At 36.4% G+C, this 27,668-nt stretch overlaps 1 protein-coding gene across 3 annotated transcripts in view; it reads left to right on the forward strand.

Annotated features, from left to right (window-relative positions):
• LOC145693608 (phosphatidylcholine:ceramide cholinephosphotransferase 2-like) overlaps window positions 1-27,668 on the forward strand; it is a 391,824-nt gene that overhangs the window by 120,318 nt on the left and 243,838 nt on the right. The window contains exon 4 of one of the 3 annotated variants that reach the window (XM_081769788.1): window positions 8,485-8,524. The exons of 1 other annotated variant lie outside the window; for it this stretch is intronic. Coding sequence is in view for 1 of the 2 variants with exons in the window: in XM_081769762.1 (XP_081625888.1) it covers window positions 8,752-8,843 (92 nt within the window). In the remaining variant the exon portion in view is untranslated. Of the gene's footprint in view, window positions 1-8,484; window positions 8,525-8,619; window positions 8,844-27,668 lie in introns of those variants that run through there. One more of the 3 variants, XM_081769762.1, reaches the window with a different exon arrangement.

Consider the following 27,668-nt stretch of genomic DNA (forward strand, 5'->3'; position numbering starts at 1 on the left):
TCAAATACTGTGCCACAACAATGCTTATCTCAAAACTTTCGTAGTGACTCTCGTAACACGTAAACGATGGGGTTTTCACCCTATGTTTATAGGAACTTTTTGTTGTGTTTTACTCTCAGGAATCACTCCTTTGCTTTTGTACAACGTATTGAGCGCCATACTGGATATATATTGGATTAGTCTTGGATCTAATTTTCTTCATAGTATCATAGTTTGATTTTGCACGAAAGCATTGTTTAGAAAGTAGAGGAAATAATGCTCGTCTCGGTATACAGGGTGTATCAAAAGTCCGACACAATAGGTCAATTGTGTTGTAAGTGAAGATACGGAAAATGGAAACAGTATTGGAAAAAGTGGTTTTCAGTTTCCAGTGGTGAAACTTTTCCAGTCACACCAGCCTTTTGGGCCTTTGAGTTAAATTAACACTTTCGATCCTAGTGGTATTTAAATTGACAAAGTCCTGTATCCTGGAGAAAATAAGGGTTATTTTTAAAATATCACATCTACCTAAGTTCAAACTTTCAGAAATAAAAGAAAAAAAGTACCAATCTACTAGACGATGCCGGTTTCCGTACAGAACGTCTGTGAATAATCATTGCAACAATAACTTTATTTCGTGCAAAATAATAATGCTTACCCCTTCTTTAGTTCTCTTTCTACAATGACTGAAAGGCATTCTTGGATCACGTTTGGTACTAGATAATTCACAACAGAGCCCTGCACGGGCCGGGCGCGCCCGATTCGGCCCGTTTCAAGTAATATCAAACTGGACCGGGCCCTAACCGGGCCGGGCACATTTCGGGCCGAACCGGGCCGAACACATATCGGCCCGATAGTCTGAAAGACGGTTCGGAAACTAATGTTGTCAGCCTATTTGTTATTTTAATGTCCTCCACTACCTCTATTTTTGCCGTGTTTGTACGGTCTTACTGTCAGCCTATGTTAATCGTAATGTGTTTGGGAGACTGACTCTTTATTCAAGACTGTGATGTACTGGTAATACTATTATTATTACTACTTCTACTACTACTATTACTACTACGACCACTGCTAATACTACTACAAGTGCTACGACTTTGCGTCAGAGTTGACATGTCTGATGGTACCGAATTTACCTTCTAAGTACAGAATAAAATTGAGAAATGCTAGTTATTATGGCCGGTCTGCGTAGAATGTGAACCGATGCTTGATCTACGAGGGAGAATAGTGGCTCAATAGAAAAAACACTCACATCTGGTGCTAGAGGTCGTCGGATCAATCCCTGCTCATGCTATATGAGCTTTGTTGTGGACAAACATCGTGTGCATGGGAGTTTCTGGGGTGGTCCCGCTTCCTCCCACTGTTTTCTTTCCACCAATTCATCCCATCATCATCCATTCAGCCTGAGCCGTAATTACCTAAAGAACGTATGGTAAAGTCAAGTACTTGACCTAGTAAGTAGAATTTGGTACGCTACCATTGGACCACGGAGGGCAAAACCATAAACTGGCGTGATAAGATCAGTGCAATTTGTAGTAATGTTCAATTAGCAAGGCAAATATCGAATGGTGTTACATGTTCATGTATTGTTTATAGTATGATGCTACAAATATAACAAAATATAATGATCAAATAAATCACCAAATCGCCAGGGTCGATTAGGTGTTCCTGGAACGGTGGCTCAGCGGTTGAGCGTTCACCTCTGGTGTATGGGGTCCCTGGTTTGATCCGAACTCTCGCCAAGTGAACTTTGTGGTGGACAAACACCGTGTGGGGGGTTCGCGGCGTTCTCCTGTTTCCTTCCACTTTATTTACTCCACTATTTCATTTATTTCTCACCATCGTCTCCTTTAGGCTAGTTGGCATAACTTGGAACCACCTACCAAGAAGAATAAACTAATGGATTGGGAAGATAGACATTCAGTCTCTGGTGAATTTGATGATGAAGTAGACATCTACCTCAACATGTCATCATGTGTAAGAGAACTAGATATACTGCAGTGGTGGAAGCAACAAGAACAAACATTACCAAAATTGTGTAAATTAACGCGTCAGTATCTCGTCATTCCTGCTTCTAGTGCGTCTACTGAAAGAGATTTTAGTACTCAGGAACGGAGAAATGCTCTAAAGCCTGAAACTGTTGAATCTGTTTCCGTGCTATTCGATGCGTACAAGGACATACAGTAAAGCGATGTTCATTTTGCACTATTGGTTTCTTAGGAAACCTTATATTTTCATTTTCTTAATATCAACTATCCCTTCTATTATATGTGATGTTAAGAGGCATTTTTGATAGCTGATATCTACACATTTTTCATTCAGGGGACTTTTGAGGTATTTTTTGATCAACAATGATATGTGTGGATTTTGTTTTGATTTACTGCCTCGCATTCCGTCATATAGCTCTGTTATTTACTTGTTACGCACCGTTCCAGGAACACTTCATCGATCCTGGGGTCTGGGTGATTTATTTGATCATTGTTTTTTGTTATTATTATTGTAGCATCGAATTATAAAGAATACAGGAACATGTAATATGATTTGGAATCTGCCGTGCTAATTGAACATTACTACAAATTGCGCTAATCTTATGAACACGCCAGTTCATGGTTTCGGCCTCCGTGGTCTAATGTAGCGGAACAAATTCTAATTAGTAGGTCAAGGACTTGACTTTCTCATATGTTCTTTAGGCAATTACGGTTCAAGACGTATGAATGATGATGGATGAATTGGTGGAATGAAGACAGTGGACGAAAACGGTCTAATCCAAAAACTCCCACGCTCACGATTTTTGTCCACAACAAAGCTCACATAACACGAGGAGGGATCGATCCGACGACCTCTGGCACCAGATGTGAATGCATTCTACTGGCCAGACTACGCAGACTGGCCATAATAACTAGTATTTCTTCGATTTTTTCTGTACTTAGATTGTGAAGTATGTACCACCAGACATGTCAACTCTGACGCTCGTAGCAATTGTAGTAGTAGAAGTAATAATAATAATAATAATAATAATAATAGCAGTAGCAGTAGTAGTAGTAATAAGAGTAGTAGAAGTACAGTACTTTACAGTCTTGAATAAAGAGTTAATTTCCCAAACACCAGTGGCGGCGGTTGGACGTTAAAAGTGAGGGGGCAAGACATGATCTGAATATTTGTATATAAATGTTAGTTTTCCTGGTTGTTTCTAACATTTTGTTTGACGAAAGGTTGTATAACTAATAGGATACTATATTTTCAGTTAAAATACCGTATATCGTATATAATAGTTTATTAAGTAAATTGAGAAGAACAACGCAAGTAGATACTAGCCCTTTGTACTCTTAAACAACGAAAGTGTAAGAAGAGATTTGATTCCTTGCTCATGAACATCTTAAAATTCTGTCTGGAAAGTTGTGTGATCAGATTATTTAATAAATTTGCGAAACAAATAAATAGAAAGGATAATATTAATCATAGTAATGAATAATGATGCTTGTTTTGCAAAAGTTATATTGAAACTGAGGATTAATGAAAAACTTAATATTTAATTCCACACATGCTATTAAATGTATGTTATTACCCTTAGAAAATGAAAGACAGTAAATACTACAAGCATATGCTACGACATTTAAAGAAATATTTGCTTTTGCAACTTCTTGAAATATGTTCGTTGCCATTAGGTGCAGATTTCACTTTCTTGGAACACATCAAAACACAACAATACTTACAATCCACACTTCAGTTATACAAAATAAACTTAAAATCTAGAATTATGTTCAATTTACTAAATTTTATTGTATATACACTCGTACATCCTTAAACACAACACTTCACTCGTATATTACACTACAAAACAATGGAAAAGGTAGAAGTTGTTTCTTATCACGCTCTTTTTAATCGATATTCCTTACTTTAGAAAGAAGAAAAGACATTTTAGGAACTGTCAATTTTTTTGTGCAATTAAAGAATAACTTGTGAAATAGGCCCTACTTTTTTGCATAATGTTCTTTCGATTAGCTTCAAAGTGGCTCACTAACATATCGAGCCCTTGTAAGAAGAAATGAAAGTATGCTGAAATTGTACCCCAATAGGTTATTTTTCGGGGTTATTTTCTGTGGCGATTAAAACGCAATTACTGTAGCTTTCTTTACTCCACGGGAAGACAACCAATACGTATTCACGCAACAGCAAATATTATATGGCAGCATTTTTTCCTATTAATCAGTAACACATACAAAATCGTTACATTTCCAAATGAAACTATATACATTAATTGGTTACTTAAAAAAAGTGCGGGGGCAACTGCCCCCCTTTGCCTCCCTAATCGCCGCCCATGCCAAACACATTACGATTAACACAGGCTGCCAACATTAGTTTCCGATCCGTCTTTCACAGTGTTCGGGCCGGCCCGGCTCGGCCCGATTTGTGCCCGGCCCGGTTAGAGCCCGGCTCGAGATTCGGGCCGGGCTGGGCCGGGTCGAGCCGGGCACAGAATTCAGATCCATTCGGGTCGGGCCGGGCCGTCTTCGGGCCTGGGTTTGCAGGGCTCTGATTCACAAAGCACTCAAAATTACTTTCTCAAATAAAAGAGCATACAAAATTCATTTTTGGTTGGTATTTTACATTTTAAATGACAGTGTCGCTCCCGAATGACGTTTCGAAACTACAGTACGATTGAAAGTGTTAAAAAAAAAATAACGTTTCTTATTCATTACACTGTTCGAACAGAACGTAGAGGCTCTCAAATAAAAAGCAGGAATTTAAAACAGTTACAAAAGTAATACTGTAGGTTAGTAGTAAACGTAGGGGGAAAACGTTTGAGATATGTGATGTCGATGGCCGCCATCTTGAAATCCGCTGTTTTGAATTCACTTTCATTTTCGTAAATGGAAACCATATGTTGTGATACCTTGTTCTCATCTGAAATTTTCTCAGGAACTCAGTGTTGTACTTATTATGACGAAATTATTACTTTTTTGGTTTTCACAACGTCAGTCACATACCACAAATTTCTCCCGATTAAAGGATGTGTTCGATATGTTGTTCATTCCGTTGAATTGTCAGAGTAATTATTTTACCCCACTTCTTCAAAATATTGATCAAAATGCTTTCAGGTATATACTTGCATACGCATTTGTTATACGTTCCTTTAGCTGGTCAATATCCCGAATTTTTCACTGAATACACAGTGGACTTGAGATGGCCTCAAAGATTAAAAAAAAATCTATATAAGTGAGATCAGGGGAACATGGTGGCAACTCCATAGCACCACGTCTACCGATGCATGAGCTGGAAAACTTTACATCCAAATATTCAGGAACAATTTTCATAGTGCGGAAGGGCATCATGAAACATCTGTTAAGAATGAGCGAAAGCGGAAAAGAAATAATAGATGCTGTGGAAGTCAAAAAAATCGAGCCTATATTGTCAGAGCCTGAGGCTTCCTCGTGGGAGAGAATAAGAGTGTCTCAACTTCTGGAGAAGTGGTAGATACGAGATAACGTAAATGGGCTGACAGACTGAACAGAAGGGAAAGTGAATGGTGCATTTGTATTTGAGAATTTGTTACAAAAGGATTCATTTATATATATGAATATAGGGGGTCTATATAAATCTGTTCAGGTTGCCATCATCATCTTGTGCACTTGTGTACTACGCTAGAAATATCCAGTATTGGTGAAACAAAAGCGCGCTCTGCTACAACAGAATAACACAAAACCACATTCGGCTCGAAAAACGCAACAAAAATGCAGGAACTTGTTAGCATAGAACTGGTGATATATATTTGGCATAGAATTCTGACTTTACCTCTTCGGATTATTACCTGTTTCGGTCCATGGAGCACTTCCCTGTAATAACGATGTTTCACCAATGAGCAGGATGTGGAAACAGCAGTGACTGACTTCTTTGCCTCTAGGGAGAAGACGTGATATCGACATGGAATCGAACGGGCAAGAAAGTGGCTACAGACAGTCCAATCTTCAATGTTAACCTGCTTTCATTGTACTGTAATAAATACATGTATGTTGTGTACCAGCATATTACACGAGTTATGACTAATCATTGTACTAGAACTGCATGCGTAACTGTAAGGAGTTTCTTAGTTACTGTTAAGAGTATTACTATATGTTACTGTTAAAAGACAAACAATAGATACAATATCTAGTTAATAATATATTTTATGTTTGCAGTACATAAATAAATAAACAGCTTGTTCCAGCAGAATAAAAAAGTGTCAACATTAGCAACGAACGACATACAGATAAGCGCCTTACAAGTCGTTTCTCTCAATTTCCTCAAACTGAGTATAAAAATTCACCCTCAAATGTATTGTTCAACTTGATGTGATATACCAACTGATATCTCTCTCATCGTTGGACTATATATTAGTTAAACAAAAACTGAAGTTGAGGAGTTAATCGTATTTTAGACTCTATCTTATTAAAACAACATATTGTTGTCTTGTTACTACTAGTACTGTACAGCTTGCTATAATGAAAAGCTATAATAATGTTGTTAAGTATCAATTTTATCATATGTAATGTTATCATATACCATCATTTTTCAAGATAAAAAAAAAACTTAGTTTTTCTCGAAAACTACGCACGAGGATTTGCACTATCCCAAATAGTTTTGTTCAGCTTCATGAGCTCCATTGATTAGTGTATGTGTTACCTTTGAAAAAAACATATCGTTAAGCGCTACTTTTGTATTATGGTAGATTTATTAATATTTATACCATGATTTTGAATTCGTTTTATTCATTTGTAACGCTTTTTCAGAACGAAACCCAAGACGTTCAGATTATATAAACTTTACTTTTTTTTTCTTTCTTTTTAAAGGAATATAAGACCTCTTATAGCTTATTTCTTTTTAGAAAGTTTTCGCGTTTAGTGCAGGTGGTCAACGGTCGGTTTTCGGTGATAGCATGCGTTCAGTCTTTCATAAAACTACATTATCTTTTCATGTACAGGTAGTAAGAATGACGGACACGAATCTGAAGTTACGTATCAATGTATTTGCATTGTTCATTTATATCTTTATATAATATTTTGTATATATTTTTGTAGATAGCTGTAAATGATATTCAAATTCCATTTGAAATGCTTCTAGCAATTGATAACATTGCTTGACTGTTGCCGCACTTTGAGACATGATAAATTCTCTATCGGCCGTCTTTGACGTTCGCCATCTTGGTTGCGTCCTTCTCCAAGAGGGCAACATTTTATGCTTTTTGTTAAATTCGTTGAAAGCTCATTTTCCTTTGAGTTTGGTCCTTTCTTTCCTTTTTGCAATGTACTCCCACAGCCATAGATAACTGAATATTTCTACTTCGTTCTCCATAATAGTTATTACCTGTCGTTATTGTTTGTCTTCCTGATTTTTCTGAGAAAAAGATGGCAATACTCACCAGAATATGCTATTCTGCACATTCCGATTGGCTGCGAAGGCAGGCATCAAAATTTGTACAGGTGGAAGAAATTAGCAGATGCTGCAATTTATTCATCCTATTACCTTTTAAATGCATAACATATCCTATTGTTCTAGGCTTCAAATAAAATGAAGTTGAAATATTCATATCATAAATACAAAATAAAGAAAAAACTAGAAAAATGGGCTTAATCAGCCAATTTTTAAACACTTCAGTAAAATGTGCTGGTACTTCATATCGCCAGTAAAGAAACACTGCTTCTCTTGAATTCCGGGATTTCGGTTTTTTAGACTTCCAAACTATGTGCTATACATAACTATCATTCTTATAGAACGACTATGTCCGTCTGTCTATCCATCGACAGATAGAGCAAAAACTGGAAGAAATATCGAAATGCAGTTTTCTGGAATTGGTTCTGCATTCCAAGAATAGGTTTAATCTCATCCGGTAATCCCATATTCAGACTGGATGTGGTAGAAATGAACCATCAGTTGTTTCAACATTGATCGTCATAGAACAAAAATGGTGCAAGATATCGAGAAATGGATTTTGCGTTCCAAGAATAAGTTCCATCTCATTCGTTACCGAACTAGAGGTGGTAAAAGTTAACAATTTCCGGTTTCAACGTTGATCGCTATAAAACAGAAACAGTAATGCATAGCAAGAAATCTCTTTTTGGAATCGATTTAGCGTCTCAAGTAAAGATGTCGTTTTCACTCCATCTTTGAGTAAAACAGAACTGGAAATTTCCTACTACCGATTGCAAAATTGGATTCGCATAATTCGGAAGTCTACCGAAGTTTCACGATCAGAAACTGAAACTCATTTGTATGCGTGTGTGGATCTGGAGTATATTGTACTTTGAAAACAAAGTAGTCAGAAGAAAGTACTGGATAAAGAAAGAAAAATTAATATATAATGTATTTTAGTTTCAAAATTTTCAATTGGCTTATTTAATTTATTTAAAATATTAATTTGTGTTACTTTATTTTTGATTTAGTTATTTATTTATTCATATAACATTTTGTTATTAATTTATTTATGTTTATTTTTCATTTGAGTTATCTTTTCGTTTTCCCTCGTTACAGATTTCTACGCTTGCCTCACTAAAACATCCAGGTCATAATGGTAAGAAATCGAATGGTTCATACTTTAATCATTTTTAACTAACAATGAAGAAGGGGCATATATTACATTGTGTTAAGTGAAATTGCATGGTAAATTAGATGTACTAAACGATAGACTAGTCTCTTCTGTGTTGCGTGTGGTTGCTCCAGTGGGTGCTATGTCAAGCGTTTATTTGTGTGGTATTAAAAAAATGCTTAATCTAATATTTGCATTATTATGAACTTATAATGGAAAAGAGCAATCTTCCATCATCATCTCACAAACCTTCCGAACTTCCAAGTGAGATGGGATTCATTTTTGCTGGAAGTGAATATATCATGTAAGTATGTTTTTATAGAATGAGAAAGGGGAAGAGAAAATAATTTTATAATTTATGTATGATTGTTTGTGTTATTATTTGCTAGGTAATGTGATATATAATGCTATTGTAGAGAGCAGTTGGCGTCAATATCCTTATTCTAAAAACACTTAGTAATGTTTTTCTAGCCCTTCTTATTTATATGAGATTATTTTTAGGTTATGTTTTCTTTGAAATGATGTAATTTCAGTGATTTCTTCAGGTTTAACGTCTGATTATATGCTCCGAGGTAAGGGCGAAGATGATGATGATAAACGAAATGATGATATGAAAAAGTTGAAAGAAACGGGAGAACTTCCAAAAAGCCTATGCATACAGTGTTTCTCCACCATAACGCCCACGTAGCGCGAACCAGAGACTTGAGCCACCGCGGCCAATTTTTCGAAATCTAGTTAACTGTCTTCAAGATGGCAGCCATGATAGTACTATACAAGAATGGATGCGGTTCTACCTCCATTACTCGTATTCCTTCTAGCCATTCCAGATTTACAAGTTGTCTTTTCCTCGGATTGTATACTGTAAATACATTCAAAACTTAAATTGTTTGGGGTACCAATTAAACTAATTTTTCTCGTAGGTTACTTAGGTCCGATTTGGAACCATTGTAGGGAGTGAGACATAATAAAACTCAGAAGACGAAATGTAAGGACCACCCTAATGTATATTAGCGGCGATTCCTCCATAGAACAGACGGAACGGTCTGTCCTCCCCCACTCTCTTTGTGCGTCTCTAAGTAAGATTTAAATTATTCTAAAACCTGTATTTTCTATAAGAGGAAAGTCCATTCACTGTATTACTGCAAGAAAACCTTATGTCTGCTCAGCAGAGTACAACGCCATTCAGATTAACATTCAGTTGGTAAGAGAGATGTTTTCTTCCAAATGAAATGTTTTCTTCCAAATGAAACCGAGCAGACACGAATATAGCGACGAAGCAGAGGAAGCTGTGCGTTTGGCCTGTTCTTGCCAGTGTATTGGCAAAATGGAATTTAGTGCATCATACAGTTCAGTTTATGTAATTTTTAATTTGCTAAGAAATAAGGAATTTGTTCATCCTTTTGTGTATTGTAGCACTATTTTGATAAAAATCGGGAAGGCTTAGGTTTCCATATTGCTACTAAACCTGTGCAAATAATACGACAACGAAACAGGTGAGTGGTACCTGTTCCAGAATCATAAATTCGAAAATTTCGTCTTACGCGGAAATGAATTAGCCAGTGTATGATAGATCAAGTGAAATTTTGTCCTTTTGATTCACTTAATTTCATGATAATGTACAGTTATTTGAAATAGTAGACTTACCCCTCATCGTACAGAATTAAAAGGAAAATGTAACTTTGAAATAGGCATTGTCTAACAAGGAGAAAGCAGATTTTGGTAAATGAACTTTAGGTCCATTTCTTGCAAGGTGATAATGTATGTTTTAAATGTTAATATCACAAACTGGGAGAGCGCAATGGCCTAATATAGCGGAGAAAAAGCGTCTTAAAGTTTCCGACTCGCCGCATATATCGTACGATGCACAAAGTTATCAAGTGACGGCGTTGCACAGTCAGTAGCGTCTGTGACTCGTTCAAATGGTCCCGGCTTCAATTCCCGCTGGAGTAGACTTTATTTTTGCTTCAACCAATAGAGTAGCCAATTGTAGCTACAAGTAAAATATCAATTCACCATATGTTTATAATGAATTAAAACAATAGAAATATTCAAATCAGTTGTAAAATCTTTCAATGTTCCCTGTTTACAACAAAATGTAATCTATTTCGTAAATATATTGATATCACGAGTTCTATTATGGTTACCACAGTCGTTATATAAAAAATGTTCTTGACGCTTCTTGCCTATATCTGATATCAATATATTTACGAAATAATTACATTTTATTGCTAGTTAACAGGAAACATTGAAAGATTTTACAACTAATTTGAACATTTCTATTATTTTAATTCATTATATACATATGGTAAACTAACATTTTACTTCTAGCTACAAATGCCTACTTTATTGGTTGAAGCAAAAAAAAAAAAAAAAAGTTGACTCCAGTAGAGATGGAGCCCGCGAACCTTTGTACATGAGTCACAGACGCTACTGACTCTGCCATGCCGTCACTTGGTAACTTTGCGCATCGTACGATATATGAGGCGAGTCGAAAACTTTAAGACGCTTTTTCCGCTATATAAGGTCATTGCGTCCTCCCAGTTTGTAATATTGAACAGTTTAAATGTGCGCTATCACCTTCCAAAAAATGGCCCCAAAATTCATTTACCAAAGTCTACTTTCTCCTTGTAAGTAGTCACCATATTAACTTTGTGTTCATCGAGTGATAAATTGCCACGTTAGTCATATGTATTTCGTTACTTAAAAAAGTGTTTGTAATGTCTCAGAATTCCATGATCATTTTTTATGTAGTAGTGAGTCGTCAATAATCCCAAACCCATCTCCAGCCAAGTACTGAGAAAAGACATTCGATTGCATATGGATTGACGATCACGTAGATTACCAACATTGCTATAAGACATTGATAAAAAATAATTAATCTTAAAAACGAAAAGAAAAAGAAAATGTCTGATTAGTGCCCGAGATTTTCTTTAACAAAGCAGGGATTGGAACACACAACACATAGAGGGCAGGCAGCCAACATCAACAGCAAATCAATGAAGAAGATCAACTAGATTGAACTGCTGAATTTGATTTAAGATATGATTAGAAAGTTGCAGACCATTTGTTGAAACACAAATATGTTTGCGAGAACTTCCAATAGAATTCAAAAATGACGTAAACAGCTCTGTAGCAGAGGAATTGTTGCAAATTTCACTTCTCCTTTGTTGCAATATTACTTCAGAAAATAACAGGCATAGCAACTTTGAAAAATGTTACAAGTGAAAAATTATTCCCATGATTCACAGATGTTATTCGAAGACGATCAGCAGCATGAGCATGTGCAAAAATTAAACGAAAGTTTTAACGTTCCTGGTTGAGTCATTCAGGCTAAAGAAGCCAGATGATTATGAAAGAATTCCTGAAATGATAATGTGGAAGGAAACGGGAGAACTTCGAGGAAACTTATGAATATGATGGTTTTGTTAAACGTATGCTAATATTGCCTTGTGTTTGACAATGCTAAAGGTGTATTACTATTCATGACCTGTTCCCCGATTGGAAATAGTACTGCACGCCACTGATTTATATAAACTCTCCCTCTGCACTGACAAAATATTTTAAAATCCATTTTCTATAATTTTTAAGTAGGAAAAATTGTTCCTCTCATCTATTTAAGGAATTATCAGCTAATATAGTTTCCCCTGGTTTATTCTATAACACGCCATCTCTGACAAGTAAAGGGTCAAATTGGATTAATCGAGACGCTGGACAGTGTTGAATTCAGACATTTTCACCCGGGGGGAATGTGAACTCCTCGGGGGGCATTGTTGTTTTTGTGTATTTTTGCAAGAAAGCAGGATATTTATCAATTCCATTCACATGCACCTCCTCCTTAATATTAAGACTAATTGCTGATAAATATTCAATGTGAGATTATAATTTTTTTTTTAAAAAAAAAACAATCGTTTAATTTTATCTAAAACATTAAATAAAAACTGGCAAAAATATTTTAGACTAAACTTTAACTGTTATTTACAGTAGCTATTTTTGTTATTATTTCCTGTATTCAGTAGTTACTGTTTGTTACTAATGTAGAAGTTTTTAATTAACTCAAATATTTTTTGACCTAAAAACAAACATACATAGGAATATCTTAACAAAAAGTTATCATTCTTTCTCACACTTCTGATTCTAAATCAAGCATATTAACCTTGGTTTCTTCACTGCATATACATCAATAGTTCAGTTTACAAAATCTTCAGTAGGATTAGTGCCGTGTCGTGGAAAATCAGCGCTTGGGGCGAGAGTATAAGAGGGCACCGCCGTATATATGAGTGAGGTCGACAGACCAGCCGCGAAATGTGAGAAAATTTTAAAAAGTAAACCCTGCTTTTACTTGATTTTGAGCACTTTTTATTACTTTTTCCTTTCATTTTATATATGTGCGTATGCCCATATGTGCACATGTGTTTCATTCCTCTTTTTCTTTCCTTTTTTTTCGTTTCTTTTTCCCTCCCCAATTTTGCGCCCCCTACTTCGGCGACCGGTGCGTCACCCTGCTTGCCCCCCCCCCCTTCTATGGCACGGCACTGAGCAGGATCTTCGTCACCTTCAATAGCAATCTTTCACTTATATGCTACTATAATATTGATAAATTCTATATAAATCTCTAGAAGACTCATAAGAAACTTATACATGAACCAACAAGTAAGTGTTAGGATAGGGGAAGAACTGACGGAAGAAAGTGCAATTGTAAGGGGAGTTCGACAAGGATGCTGCCTCTCGCCAACACTATTTAATATCTATCTAGAAGAGATAGTGAAAAAGAGCCTATATGATGATGATGGCATTTCGGTAGGAGGTAGAATGATTAGATGCATAAGAATTGCAGACCATATGGCGCTTGTTGCAGAATCTGAAAAGAAAATCAATAAAATGTTAGAAAAAATGAGAAAGGGCTTTGAAGAATATGGGATGAAAATAAATGTTAGAAAGACAAAAGCCATGGTGATTGGAACGAAGGGGTCTGTGTCAAATATAAAAGTAGGAGGGAAGAAATTAGAACAAGTGAATAGTTTTCGATATCTTGGTAGTATTCTTAGTAATAACATGAAGTGCGAACGTGAAATAAAAGCAAGGATAGGAATGGCAAAATAAGCCTTTAGGAGAAAGAAAAGTCTTTTTTGTGGGACCTTGAATAAGGAGTTGAGAAAAAGACTCATAAAATGCTTCGTGTGGAGTGTTGTACTGTATGGGGCGGAATCGAGGACATTACGTAAAGGTGATGAAAATCGACTGGAAGCCTTCGAAATGTGGGTGTGGAGAAGAATGGAAAGAATTAATTGGGTCGAGCGGAAAACGAATGAGTGTTAGAAAGGGTGGGTGAGAAAACAACACTTTTAGATATTATTAGGAAGAGGAAGAGAAACTGGTTGGGACATTGCCTAAGAAGAGATTGTATCATGAGGAACGTTCTAGAGGGTATGGTGGCGGGAAAGAGAGGGAGGGGACGAAGGAGACTACAATTAATGGATGATATAAAAACAGAAAGATCATACGCGAAGACGAAGAAGATAGCGGAGGACCGTGGAGCATGGAAGCTTCTCAGCTGCGGCAAGTGACCTGCCAATAAAGGCAGAATACCTATGATGATGATATAAATCTCTAATCCAGGAGGGATAACTGTTCCTCTCTGATCCCTCTAAATAACGCCCTTTGAATCTCACCCTTTAACTGACTTAGTTTTAGTTAATGAAAGGTGTGTTTACTTTAACAATCATAAAACACATTTATATCTGTTACTTCCGATGCGAGAAATGGGATTTAGGCGCTTTATTTCAAACAATGCATCAACTATACATTTTCAAGAACTGATCCTTTCCTATCTCAATCTGTGCTAGTGCTACCTACTAATATATAACATAGGGCGAGAGTATAGTACCTGCTAAAATACAAACCTTTCTTCAACAATTGACAATTTAATGTTCTGCCAAACTCGGTCATAGCGTTAAGAAATACAGGTTTTATGGACTATTTGGTATTCTATCTTAGATGTTACATGCTTAATATATATATATAGAATGGGTCTGCGTCATTTATATGTATATTAAGAGATCGGATTTCGTCTGCACGTGCACGGAAAGAAAAGCAAATAATTGGGTGAAATAATTTCTACATTTTGTGACTGAAATTTTGGGAATTTCTTCGGGGGGGAGATTCCCCCCGGGCTACCCCCTGAATTCTTCCCTGACGCCGGATAAGACATAGTGTGCCTGATAGAGAATGTGAAAATGGGTGTATGTGCAAAGTTATAGCGGCTGAGCGCCATAACAAACAGAGGGACAGGGGTCAAAGTTGGTGGGAGAAGGGCTGTACTGTGTTATAGAAATACATCAGAAAGATACAAATGCAAACAATGATCCGCCATCTTCAAATCCGCCATTTTGAAATTGTTATTTCTTGAAATAGAAAGGTAGTCAAGCAGCACATGTGTTAAGACTATTTTGATGAAGAAAGCAATGCTGCTGTTCATTTTGTCATATCGCTAACCGTTGATGAATTATGAACCATTTTATCCCTTTGGATACCATCACATGTGCTCAAAATGACCACCCTGTGCAACAATGGTGTGTGTTACACGCCTGTTTCATTCCCCATGCACGGCTAGCAATGTCTTTGTACGCACAGAAGCACATGCATCCTCAATCTGCTGAACGAGATGTGGTAAATTCCGGATCTTGACGAAGTATACTGTGGACTGAAGGTGGCCCCACAAGTAAAAGTCGAGATCCGGAGAGTATGGTGGCCACTCTACCGGTTCCCGACGCCCGTTCCTCCTCCCAGAGAACTGTTGATCCAGGTACTCCCTGCACGCCAAGTTTGTAATGGGGAGTTGCTCCATCCTGCTGGAAAAACGTTGGATATGAACCGTCCTCCGACAACACTGACGGCATGATATCCTCGTCCAACAGCCGTAGGTATTAGTTGGCTTTCAGAGTGCCGTAGATGAAGAGTGGGCCGATGACCTTCGTACCAAAAATACTACACTATATCATAACCTGCTGACCACAAACTATCCCTGATGTATCACTCTAATGAGGGTTATTGTCACTCCAGTAGCAGTGATTTGGTTTGTTTACTTCTCCGTGGACGACGACGCCTCGTTGGAGAACAGCACGGTCAAGGGGAAACCTGGATTGGTTGCTAGTTGTGCTGTTGCCCATTCTGTAAACTGCACTCGATGGTCTGAATCGTCCTCTGTTAAGAGGCTGGTGAAGCTGGAGTTTGTATGGGTGCCACTTGTTAGTGGAAAGTATCCTCCAAATGGATGTTCGACTAACTCCACATTCCTGGGATAAACGCTGTGTGCTACGGTGGGGTCTTTTGCTGAAAGATGCGAGGATAGCGACTGTGGTTTCCTTATCTTTAGACGTTTTCGAACGACCACTACGATGTCTGTTGTCCACAGAACCCGTCTCCCGGGATCTACTGATGAGTTTGGCCCCACCTTTGTGTGATATGGGGTCCCTTTCGGGGTGTAGCGCATTAAACTCCGCAGCCACCACACGCAATCTGGGATTTTCACACATCAGGATGAAGCATCATTGGCCAGCCACTGGAATCTGCAAAGATAAAACAGGTCATAATTCATCAACGGTTAGTGATATCACAAAATGGATAACAGCATTGTTTTCCTGATCAAAACAGTCTCAACACGTGCTGCTTGACTACCTTCCAATTTCAAGAAATAACATAGATTTCAAAATGGCGGATTTGAATATGGCGGCGGAGGTTCGTGATCTCTGCCCATTCTTCTTTTGCCAATATGAGAAATTATCACCGTTTGCATTGTCTATCCTTCACTGTTTTTACGGTTCAACTGTTTATTTGATGTATTTTTATAACATAGCATAGCTCTTCTCCCCCTCCGTTTCTTATGGCGCTCAGGCGCACTATGTCTCATCCTGCAACTCGATTCATCCATTTGCACCCTTTACTTGTGAGGTAACTTATAATATGCAGTGAATACGTATTGATAAAATTTACTGCATCTTCCGACTGTCTTCTGGTAAAATCTGTTAAACTTCGGTCGTTCAGACCATTTCTATAGAGCAGTGGATCTCAAACTTTTTGTTACCGCGACCCACATTAAATATTAAAAGGTACTTTGTAACCCACCTACTTTTATGGTAGTATTTCAAACCAATTAAATTTTGTAAATCATATTTCTATTATTTTTTTCATATAAAAGTAACACAGAGCTAACACTATTTTCAACGCAATGCCCTACCCCGTGACAAATTTTGACTCAGCCATTCTCTTTCCATCTTAACCCAGCATCTGTACTGACTGTACAGCAGGGCAAGGTTCTGAGTAACCACTTACTCTTCACCCCATTAACAAACGCTTTCAGTTTTCATTTCCTGAATGGCGCTTACTTTACAACATATGTTTCTGCATCAAAATAAGATTTTCACAATTAAAAGGAAAAACTTCTTGCGACCCACTAAAGAAACGGCCCACGGCTCACCAACGGGTCGCGACCCACACTTTGAGAAACACTGCTATAGAGTGAAATAAAACTAAATATACTGAAGAGCATAGGCGATTTATTCTTTCATCCATTAGCTGAGTTACGCGGAAGACATCTTTCTTTTTTCTTTTCTTTTTCTTTTTTTCTTTTTTTTCTTTTTTTTTTGTAAAAAAATCTCTTTTGGTACTTTGGTTTCAGCCTTTTTTTCACGCGGGGCCTATGTCCTTTTGTCACTTAGAACCTTTTCGACCAGGCTCTTTTGACGAAAAATCGTTTGACTTGCGTCTTTCTGACGCTGAGCCGTTTCGACTCTGGCCGTTTTTGATAGGGAACCATATTGACACGGGCCTTTTGATTTAGGGCCGTTTTCCCAGGGCTTTGTCTTCTCCCCTTTGTTCGGACCCTTCTGACGTGAAATCTAGATAACATGTAATAATACCATTTTATATGTGATATCGCACTTTGAGAAAAGTAGAAATCGACAAGAGGAAAAAAATTTCAAGAGCCAGAGGGTGAATAGGTAATATTCGTAGTTAATATCCAAAACTATCTTGACCTTTGGTTGACGATAACGGTCAACTCAATTCTGGCTGAATATTACTTTTCCACATTTGCTGAATATTCTTTAAATGTCCAGATAGATCAACTCCGAATATTTGATCCTAATATTCAACATATACTCGAAGAATATTACTGCACTAGCTGAGATTACCATTAACAATTTGAGAAAAAAATGCTGAGGAACCTATTTGAGTCAAACCGTTTAGAAAATAATTTAATGTGACTTTGTTTTATAGTTTCGTGAAGAAAACCAATATGATAAATGTATTTTGTTTCTTTTCTTGAAACATAACTTATGGTTTTCTGTTCTATGAACACTATCTCCACATCAAAATATATTTCGGTTGTGTTCGGTTCGGTTCGGTTCTGCTTAATCTGCGCTAAAAGGGAGATATATTTATATTTCAGAGAAATTTAATAATAATTATTTTCCCTGAATTGCTGCACTTGTTCACTCCTTGATTTTCATATATCATTTTGTGTATCATATCATGCAATACGAGGGTCACTACGAAAGTTTTGAAATGTAAAATAACTTACATACTTAAAATCAATTTAACACTTACATTTTCTCAAAGTATTCACCATTACACTGTACACACTTTTGCATCCTCGAAAACCACTTTTGGAAGCAGTGTTGCCAGTCTTTTTTCTTCAAGTGTTGAAAGTTCATTCTCGTAAGCCACTACAGCTTCTTCAGGGCTGCAAAACCTCTTCCCACGCATGCGATCTTTGATCCTGGGAAACAGAAAAAATCACACGGGGCCAGGTCAGGGCTATATGACGGATGAGTCATAAGTTTGACCTCCGTAGATTCTAAAAACTGAATTGTAATGTTGGCCGTGTGTGCGGACGCGTTGTCGTGATGAAGCAGGATCCCACGCAATCCAGTTCTTGGACGCCGTTCCCGAAGCTTCTGGAACACTTTTGTTAGGCAAACAGTGGTGTACCACTGAGCAGTAACAGTCCTTTGTTGTTCAAGTGGAACAGTTGCAACATGGCCAGATTTGGAGAAGAAAGTTGCGACCATCTTCTTCCCCACACTTCGCGGTCGCTTCACTTTCGTGGGTGGATTTTCGTCTGGAAAAATCCAAACTATAGACTGGCGTTTATTTTCAGGGTCAGATTGATAAATCCAAATCTCATCACCAGTAACAATGTCAGAGACGCGTCGAGAATTGCCTTCATCAAATCTTGCAAGCATTTCTTCACACCATTCCACACGCATGCGCTTGTGCTGTTCAGTCAAAGTGTGAGGCACCCAACGAGATGAAACCTTCCAGAGCCGAAGATGATCATGAAGAATTTTTGTTACTGCTGTCGATCCAATGTTCACTGTAGATTCAATGTCCTTGAAAGTTGTTCGAGGATTTTCTCGAATCATCTGTTCCACAGGGGCAATGTTTTCATCTGACACAGCTGTTGCTGGACGTCCAGCTCTCTCTTCATCTTTAAGAGATGTCCGGCCTCTTCTGAATTCACCAAACCACCGAAAAATTGTAGCACGGGAAGGAGCAAGGTCCCCAAATGCCCCCTGCAAACGGTCAAGGCTTTGTGTCTTGTTCAAACCACTTTTGAAATCGTAAAGCATCTTTGGCCGAAAATGTTCTCTTTCGAGCTCCATTCTAGACAGCCGAATACTGCTCATCAACAAAAAAGTGAAGGCGATACAGCCATGCCGATAAGCGAGGCGAGTTGAAACTCGCTTCGCTTCTTCGCTCTGGATACCACTACCGAACGCAATTGTTGTAATTCAAATACTGTGCCACAACAATGCGTATCTCAAAACTTCCGTAGTGACCGTCGCATTAATTACATTTTTAAACTAGGGATCATAGAATTATTTTTTTTTCCATTGGTCAGAAACTGGTTAGTTCGATTTGCACTGCGAAAAAGTAAATAAATTATGATATGTGATTGACTGGGAGCATGGCCTCTCCTCTAATCGATGTATTTGATGTAAAGTACGTTAGAAGGATATACGAATATATAAATTTGTCATTATTGAACCACGAATTAGTGAACAAAATTTGAAACTTGAGTAGTTAATACGAAAATGCTTACCTATTTGTTTCATGTTATTTTAGAAGTTCTTACTCTTACAGAATAAACATAATGTTTATTCGAAGTAATGTCCGAAACTACTCATCAAATTTCGACAGTAATGTAACTATTGGGAAGTATGTTTTTCTCCCGCACCTTACTCTTCTTCTACTAATAATTTTTTAAGCACCGGGCGGAGACCGGTAGATTAACTATAAAGTAAAAGAATATTTATTCAACGTTCATAGTGTAATACGCAATGTAGTTTGTTAAGTCTTATTATTCGTAATATTTCAACTCTTATACGTAGATACGTAACAATCTTCCAAATATTAAAAGGTTTTTTTTTTTTTTTTTTTTAAATATAGATTAGTCCATTTTTCTTGTGCTTAAATTTTCCAGTTTTATCCACGTTTTCGCAGAGATAAGTATATGTCCTCAAGTACGTTACTGGTTACTTAGTTGCATGCTCGCTACTAGAAAGATGAGGCCTCCAAAAATTCTCGGACTTCCGAACGTATGAAATATTATTGCAAGTTATTGCATTTTATTAAAAATATTTTTTCCTATTCAGGAGAAAAGTAGTTTAGGTAGTGTACTGTTAATACTTGGTAAATTCGCTCAGTATGAACAGAAAACCAAATAAAGTATCTTCCAAAGCAGCTAAGCATTGCAGGTAGTATTATAAAGCTATAATAATTATATTATTATAGCTATAATAATATATTTATAATAATTATATTTATTATAATTATTATAAAATAATAATAATGAAACTATATTGTTTAATCTACTATACTATCTAACGCGGTTTTTCTATATACATTACCTTACTTATAATTATTTTCATAAATATGTTAGATTTATTCATATTTTATACAGAAAACCACAATTATCATAACACTGAAGCTTAATATACAGCGAACAATCATTGGTGAGGTAGTTGAGGATCAGAAGATATCGCGTAAATGTTCTCTTAGTAAACAAATAGTGCCCCTTGATTGGAAGTTTTAGGCTCGCTAAAATGATCAGCGAAAATCAAGAGACCCTTAAATTGCCGGAAAAATAATTACTATTAAATATCCATTTTTGCTAAGAGTAGGCAGAACAAGAAAACACAATTGCCGAAACCGCGCCAAATTAAAACTTTTATTTAGGTTCTGGTACCGGAACCAAAATAATTTCGGTTATTGTTAGGATTAACAACATTAATTTCAATCGTATTGTTCATTGCTGTTAAAATGATATTCTCTGCGAACTTATTATAGTTTTATAAATCTACAACTTTATATAATTCAGGGTTCTTACCAATTATTGAGTACCTCAGACATTGACTTGCAAGTTGAATTGTCATAAATTATTGCTCGTTCGACATATTGACATTTTATCTGGCACTTTCGAAAAACATAACGTGGAAAATAAAACGGAACCTTTAATGCTTACTTTATTTTAGCGAGTTGAAGACCTTGCCATCATTCTGAAATGAATAATTGAAGAAAGAAAAAAAAATCTTCGACGTGTGTTCTTAACTTCAAAGGGAGATTATCGGTCCATGGAAGCACGTGATAATGATTAGTGTTTTTGAGGATCATTTTTTGCTTCATTTAACATTAAAGAAAGGCTTTTAATTAGAAGTAATAGAGTTAACGGTTTGTGAATCATTCCGTTTGTTGTCTTCGCAACTAAAGGATAGGGAAATCTGTTAAGGTTGATTGAAAGATCAAATAAGAAAAGAGGATCTGCTGGTGGAGAATTATGTTCTCAAGACCCACTTCAGTGCCTGACATTGTGTTTTCATTTAGCTCATCGGAGAAGTCAAAGAGGGTGAAGACCGATGAAGATCCCCACGTTATTCTACCATTTACTTCTGAATCACTAGGGTGTTATTCCATCACCGAAGCTCTGGAGTTTCAAGAACTCCCACCTTTAAGAGAATTTGTCCACTCCCCACATAATAACACCAGTTTTTTCCCCAGTGATCGAACATTGTTGAATAATGTTCAAAGCTCAGTGATTTGTTTATGTGGATCTCGCTCTCATGTTAATAAGCATATTAGCGGTGGTGTTTTCGTGTTGTTCAATCATGAGTTGGATTCCGATATTACATCCAGAAATGGGTGAGTTTATAATTTCAATTTTTGTAGCTCTACAAGTAGCAGTGTTTGTATTCTAGATAAATAAATTGTGCTAAAATAAATTAATAACTTTTTTTTGGGGGGGGGGGGCGTGTTTATTAGAAGGTGAATGTTTCATAAACTAAACATTTTCAAGTGTTAGAATGTTGGAGATTTAATTCCTTAGAAAAGATTCCGTAACTTTACGTGAATATTTTACTTTAAGACGTACTAAAATCGGTAAAATTTATTGAAGCTGAAAGAAGTTGTTATAAGAGAAAGAAGTTCATACACATTAAATATTAGTAAATTTCAGCATGAGACATGGGTTGTAACTATTTCGTTAGAGACAGGCCTAGGGTAAAAAATCCCTAGGCCTTGAGGGAAGTCATATCTGAGAAAAAAGTAATAAAAAAGGTAGAAACTATTGAAAGAGAAATATGTACTAATTTTTGAATACAAGAGTTAGTACATATTTTTATTCCCTTGACTTTTAGCGATAAGATTTTAATTTGTTACCGATATGAATTCTCTCAAGATCCGCCACTGACAAGTATGTAAACTGAACAGGATAAGTCCGCAACAGATGATAACATAACATGTTAATAGATTTATTTCTTTGGAAACGTAAAACTATTTCAATGACCAACAAAGAATATCTGGCTAATCGATTGACTAGGGTTGCCTTTAAGTATTTGAAAGCGTAAGAATACCTAAATGGGCTCAATAAAATCCACCTGACAATTAAAAAAATACATGCAAAACCCGGAAAATTATCTTTTCGTAGATTCTGAAACTACTAAAGCACAAAAATGACTTCGATGATATAATCCTCCTTTCCAATAAGGATGGAAGGATATGAGACCTACTGGAAAAACAATTATTGGCACATTACTAGTACCAAACGGGTATTTAAGAGTATTAGTACGAAAGTACTTACTTGAGCGTGTATACTCATTTGTGAATATTCCACAATTGAACAATCTCTTTTCAGAAAACAACTCAATGTTTTAGTTTCAAGACGCACACAAAAGAATGTCAGTGTTTTAAATTTGTGTCAGTGTAATTTTCGAATCTGCAGTGTAGATAAGTGAGATTGAATACTAAATCTTCAAGATTTTACAACACCTAAACAGACCTCACATTCCCTGCAAATTATGAACAATTTGTTTTACGGGACAAATTCAGTTGTTAGTCGAGTTTTCCACTTAATTAATTTTATCAGCTTTTCCCACGTACTGGATGCACACACAACATTCACAACAACTATCCTGTTTTTTAAGTCAGGTTGTCTCATAGATCAGATTCCTTATATACTCTCACAGAAAGAAACCAGTCGGAGTAGTGTCGCAAAATCTTTTTATTGTGTCTTCATATTTATCAGATGTTGATTACTTCCAAATAAATGTTTAAAATGACCTCTGAAATGCAACCACCGAATTGCATTTCTCAAAATAAGGTTCAAAGTAGCCCGTCGGTAGTAAATCTCCACGCAATACGAAACTTCACTGTTGAATATTGTAAAATGTATGTACGGTTAAAATATGTAGTTAAAAATCTTATTTCTGAGCTTCTCGAAAGTAAAATCTGTTTATTATAAGAACTCAAAGTGTTTAATTATACTTGCTGAAGCGTACTTGTGATTTTTCACTGTAATTTTTCATTATTTTCTCTCATCAATGGATATTTATGAAATAATTAGATTCGATCTGAGTGACTTGGAGTATATGTTAGCTTTCTTGTATTTTAAGAAACAAAATTCTTAAACCACTTTTTAGCCGTATACCCAACAATCACGGAATTGCCCTTACAACTGGAGTTACATTTGTGAACTTTTACTAGAAAGTTGTCACATATTTTGCGTTACTCGGACCCATCCTTTCTGCCCTAGGATTAGGATTCATCGTCCTTCGTTGATTTTAGCAAAGCAGATGTTTATAGGGATGGTACCGAGACTGAGATCCAGACGGATGTTTATAAGTCGAGACGAGACCGAGATTTAGCATATCGAGACTTGCTCAAGACGAGACCGATCTCGAAAATTGAAATACAGCGTAATTTTTGATACAGGTTTTCCGCAGTTTAATGAAAAAGGAATTTCTATGTCATGTAGATAACAATACTAAACGATTAATTCCAAACGAAAAGCATATTAATGTGTAAATGTTTAATCGTAGTGGACATTGTATTCCAAGCTTTAAATTTGATTTCCTTCTTTGTATCCTGCATAATTTGTTTTCTCGTCGATCATATCTAAAATTAGCAAAATCTTGTTCTACTGCAAACAGAAAAGCATTCGAACATTTGGAATTATTCATATCGTTAAGCGGAAGAAGAAAATCAAAATACATAGTATACAATGTTATAAAGTAGCATAAGAAATGAAATATCGTGTATTTAAAATGGGATCCGAATTAGGTGAATTTAATCTGTTTAGAGATCCAACCCAACAGTAGAGTTGGAGGAAACATGTTATAAAGTGTCAGTTAAACTCAGAAAACTAAAACGATAATAAAGCATTATATCCTTTCGAAATAAAACATGGTACAGAGCTAATAAATAGGAAAGTAGATTAGTATCGTAGAATCCTGTATTTTTATGATAAATACAGAATAGTTTTCGCTTTGACTGTTTCTCACACATTAAGTAAATAATGTCTAGTTCTTCAGATAAATGGGCAACTGTTGGAAAGGAGTGTACAGACAGATTGGAAAATGGTAAATATTATATAACATTTCAATTTCTTTTAAACTTTCAACTATGTTGATGTAAGGTTAGTATCAACTTAAGATTATCTGAAGAAATTCTATGAAAAGCTGTGTAGCCAACAATGAGGATACATCATGTTTCTATACCAACAAATACACTGGGTTTCTTTGTCTTCGAACTTCTATATTTTCCGTACATACATTTACCTAATTTTTTTTTTATTTTTATTTTTAAGAAATATTACTAGCTGAACCTGCGCTATTTACACAGCGCACAGGTCTAATATGAGCGTGAATCTCCTTCCCACTTCTCACTATATCTGTGCAATTCGCTTTACGGACACAAGTAAAGGACAGGAAGACTCTCAAAGGGAGAGAATTGCTGTAGACAAACATATAAATGTAGTATTGCATTATATAGAATGTTGAGGTGAGTTTGTGGCAAACTTGGATAAGTAATAGATGATACCAAATACATTTTTTTTATTTATTATAATTCCATATCCGAGTACTCATCATTGTGGGTCCTTTAGGTCTTCGAAATTGCCAGCTTGCAATAGGTTTTGTCATTCAGATTAAAGCAAAGCGCCTGAAATGTCCGTCAACCCGCTATACGTAGCTCCTCTACCGGTTGCTTTTCACAAGGGTATCAACCTTAACGTCCTAGTGGTAATATTAAACGAATAGGGTCAAAACGACGCCTAAAATGAGAAACAGAAAAATAAAGACAATTTGTTTGAAAATTTGAATAAGAACTGGCAAATCGACACAAAATTTGGAATCAACTAGAGAAAACGGCACGTTTCTATCACTTGTGGTTTTCGAGATCTCGTTGTCGAAAGCATTGGCCACAAATATATAAACTTTTCTTGACCACAAACATATAAACCTAGCATTTTAATATACAGGGTGTTTCAAAACAACACCGACAACGTTTGGGAGGTAATTCCTGACACCAAGATAAGACAAAAAGTATAGACCAACCTGGGTGCAAAAAATGCTTCCTTTCGGAGTTATAAGCTGCCGAAAACATGAAAAAATGAACTTTAAAGATCCATAGCTCCAAAACTATGGGACCTACCATAGTCGGGTCAAAACTTTATTTAGGAACTAGTATGTGCCCTATTCAAACATCCATGTTTCAGAATCCTGTGGTACTGCCGCAACATTTTGTATAGAGCTAGTTGGTGAGTACTTCAACTTACATGGCCGTAGCCAAACTCCTTCTATAAAAATTGTGTTAGTACCGCTGGATTCTAAAACATGTATTTTTGAATACCGCACATATTAGTTCCTAAGTGAAATCTTGACCCGACCACGATAGGTCCCATGGGTTTGGAGCTATGGACCTTTAAAGTTCATTTTTTCATGTTTTCGGCAGCCTATAACTGCGAAAAGAAACATTTGTGCTCCCAGGATGGTCTATACTTTTTGTCTTATCTTGGTGTCAGAAATCACCTCCCAAACGTTGTCGGTGTTGTTTTGAATCACTCTGTATAGTTTCTTTTATTGTGAAGGTTGATTTTTTAATATGTAATGAATCTTAGGGACAGTTTCTTTATACCTATGTATGTTATCCAAGTTGTGTGTGCATCACAGTCTTAGCTACTGCTAGTTTTGCTTCGCTGGAGTGTGCTCTGTCAGTTTTATGGATATACATGCTTTACGAAGAATGTTACGTAATGATAACTGCCACATGTGTTCATTTTTACTGACTTCACATTTTGTGTACGGGTCATAATTTGCTAAATCATCAAAAGAAATAGACTGGACTTGTTCCGAGAAATGGAAACTATACTGAGTACGGACCAACGCTGAAGTTTCACTTACTTTTTAAAATTCACTCGACGAACGTTTTCATTATATTGAAAAACTTTAGTTAAATTAGTGTGGTGTTTATTTCACATATGCTATTCACTTACGTTAATTTCTTTCTCCTGATACAGTGGATAGGTAATACATGTACTATTCAGGAAACCTAAATAAAAGCTACGAAACATTTGAATCCTGCGAAAGATGACAGAGATTTTATTAAAATGAATTAAGGAAAGAAAAGAAGTCTAGAAGAGAGAAATTTCCTATCTCTCTCCTACAAATATTCTGAATGTAGTATGATAAAATTACGGAACAATACAATGAAAAAATTGTGTTTATAGATAATCCACCCATATCGGGGGTAGATCTGTGACTGAACTTAACATAAAATCAGATTCTTGAGCGGTCTCGGGTTTGATTCCGGTGGGGGCACGCGGTCGAAAAAGTGTAAAAAGCTTTTTCAGGCCGCCAGCCATCCTGAATGAGATTTTCCAGAGTTTTCCTCATTCACACCAGGCAGTACCTAAGTTAAAGTTCCAGGCCGCTTCCTTCCTTCCTTTATTCCCTCTTTTTCTCCGGATTGTGTGCTTGCCGAGGGACGTCATCCCATATATGTGACGGACTAAATGGCCAGACACAGAAAAAAAAATGTATGTGGCGTACGTAAAATCGTATGTTACATTTGTAAATCCTGTAGTTTTCGGACTTAACGTACAGCAAACGTATAACTGAAAACGCATGTTTTATAATACTTTCTGTATAAGTGTTCCATCTGTACGTACTTTCCGTATGAAACAATATAGGCGATCAGGATCTCTCATAGAAATGGATGTATATAACATATAGCTGACGAAGGTAACATACATATATGTATGTAATATGAGGAAGACTGTTCGATATCAGACATCCTGCAACGGCATGATGGAACATCTAAGGGCAGTGCCTTAGTAGCATACGGATAACGTATGCCCCATACTGATTTCTGTAGTAATCAAGAGGATTCTGTATATTTGTACAATATACCGCTGTACGGAGAACGGATTTTTCTCAGTGTAGATGACGAAAGCCCATAAATCTAAATCCTAAATCAAGGGATTCTTTTTCAAGTTCCCGTTTTCGAAAAAAAGTAACTTGACTTTGGAATGTGGGAATAATTTACTCTATCGTCAAAACTTCAGTAAATTCAAAGTCGCATCCACAAGTTTCCTAATCCAGAAAGTTGTATATGATTCACAATATTTTTCTGTCAATCGCCTCGTATTGGATGAACATCATATAGTTCATCGCATTTTTAGGGTTGCCATTGCTATCTACTCGCGTGTCTTCGAAACACAGAAGAAACCTTATTTTGAAGTCCAAGGACAAAATAAAATTGTGAAAGACTTGTTTTTGTATCCTTCAACTTGCATTAC

The sequence above is a fragment of the Thermobia domestica genome, chromosome 1 (assembly GCF_964235325.1).
Source record: "Thermobia domestica chromosome 1, izTheDome1.hap1.1, whole genome shotgun sequence".
Classification (NCBI taxonomy): domain Eukaryota; kingdom Metazoa; phylum Arthropoda; class Insecta; order Zygentoma; family Lepismatidae; genus Thermobia; species Thermobia domestica.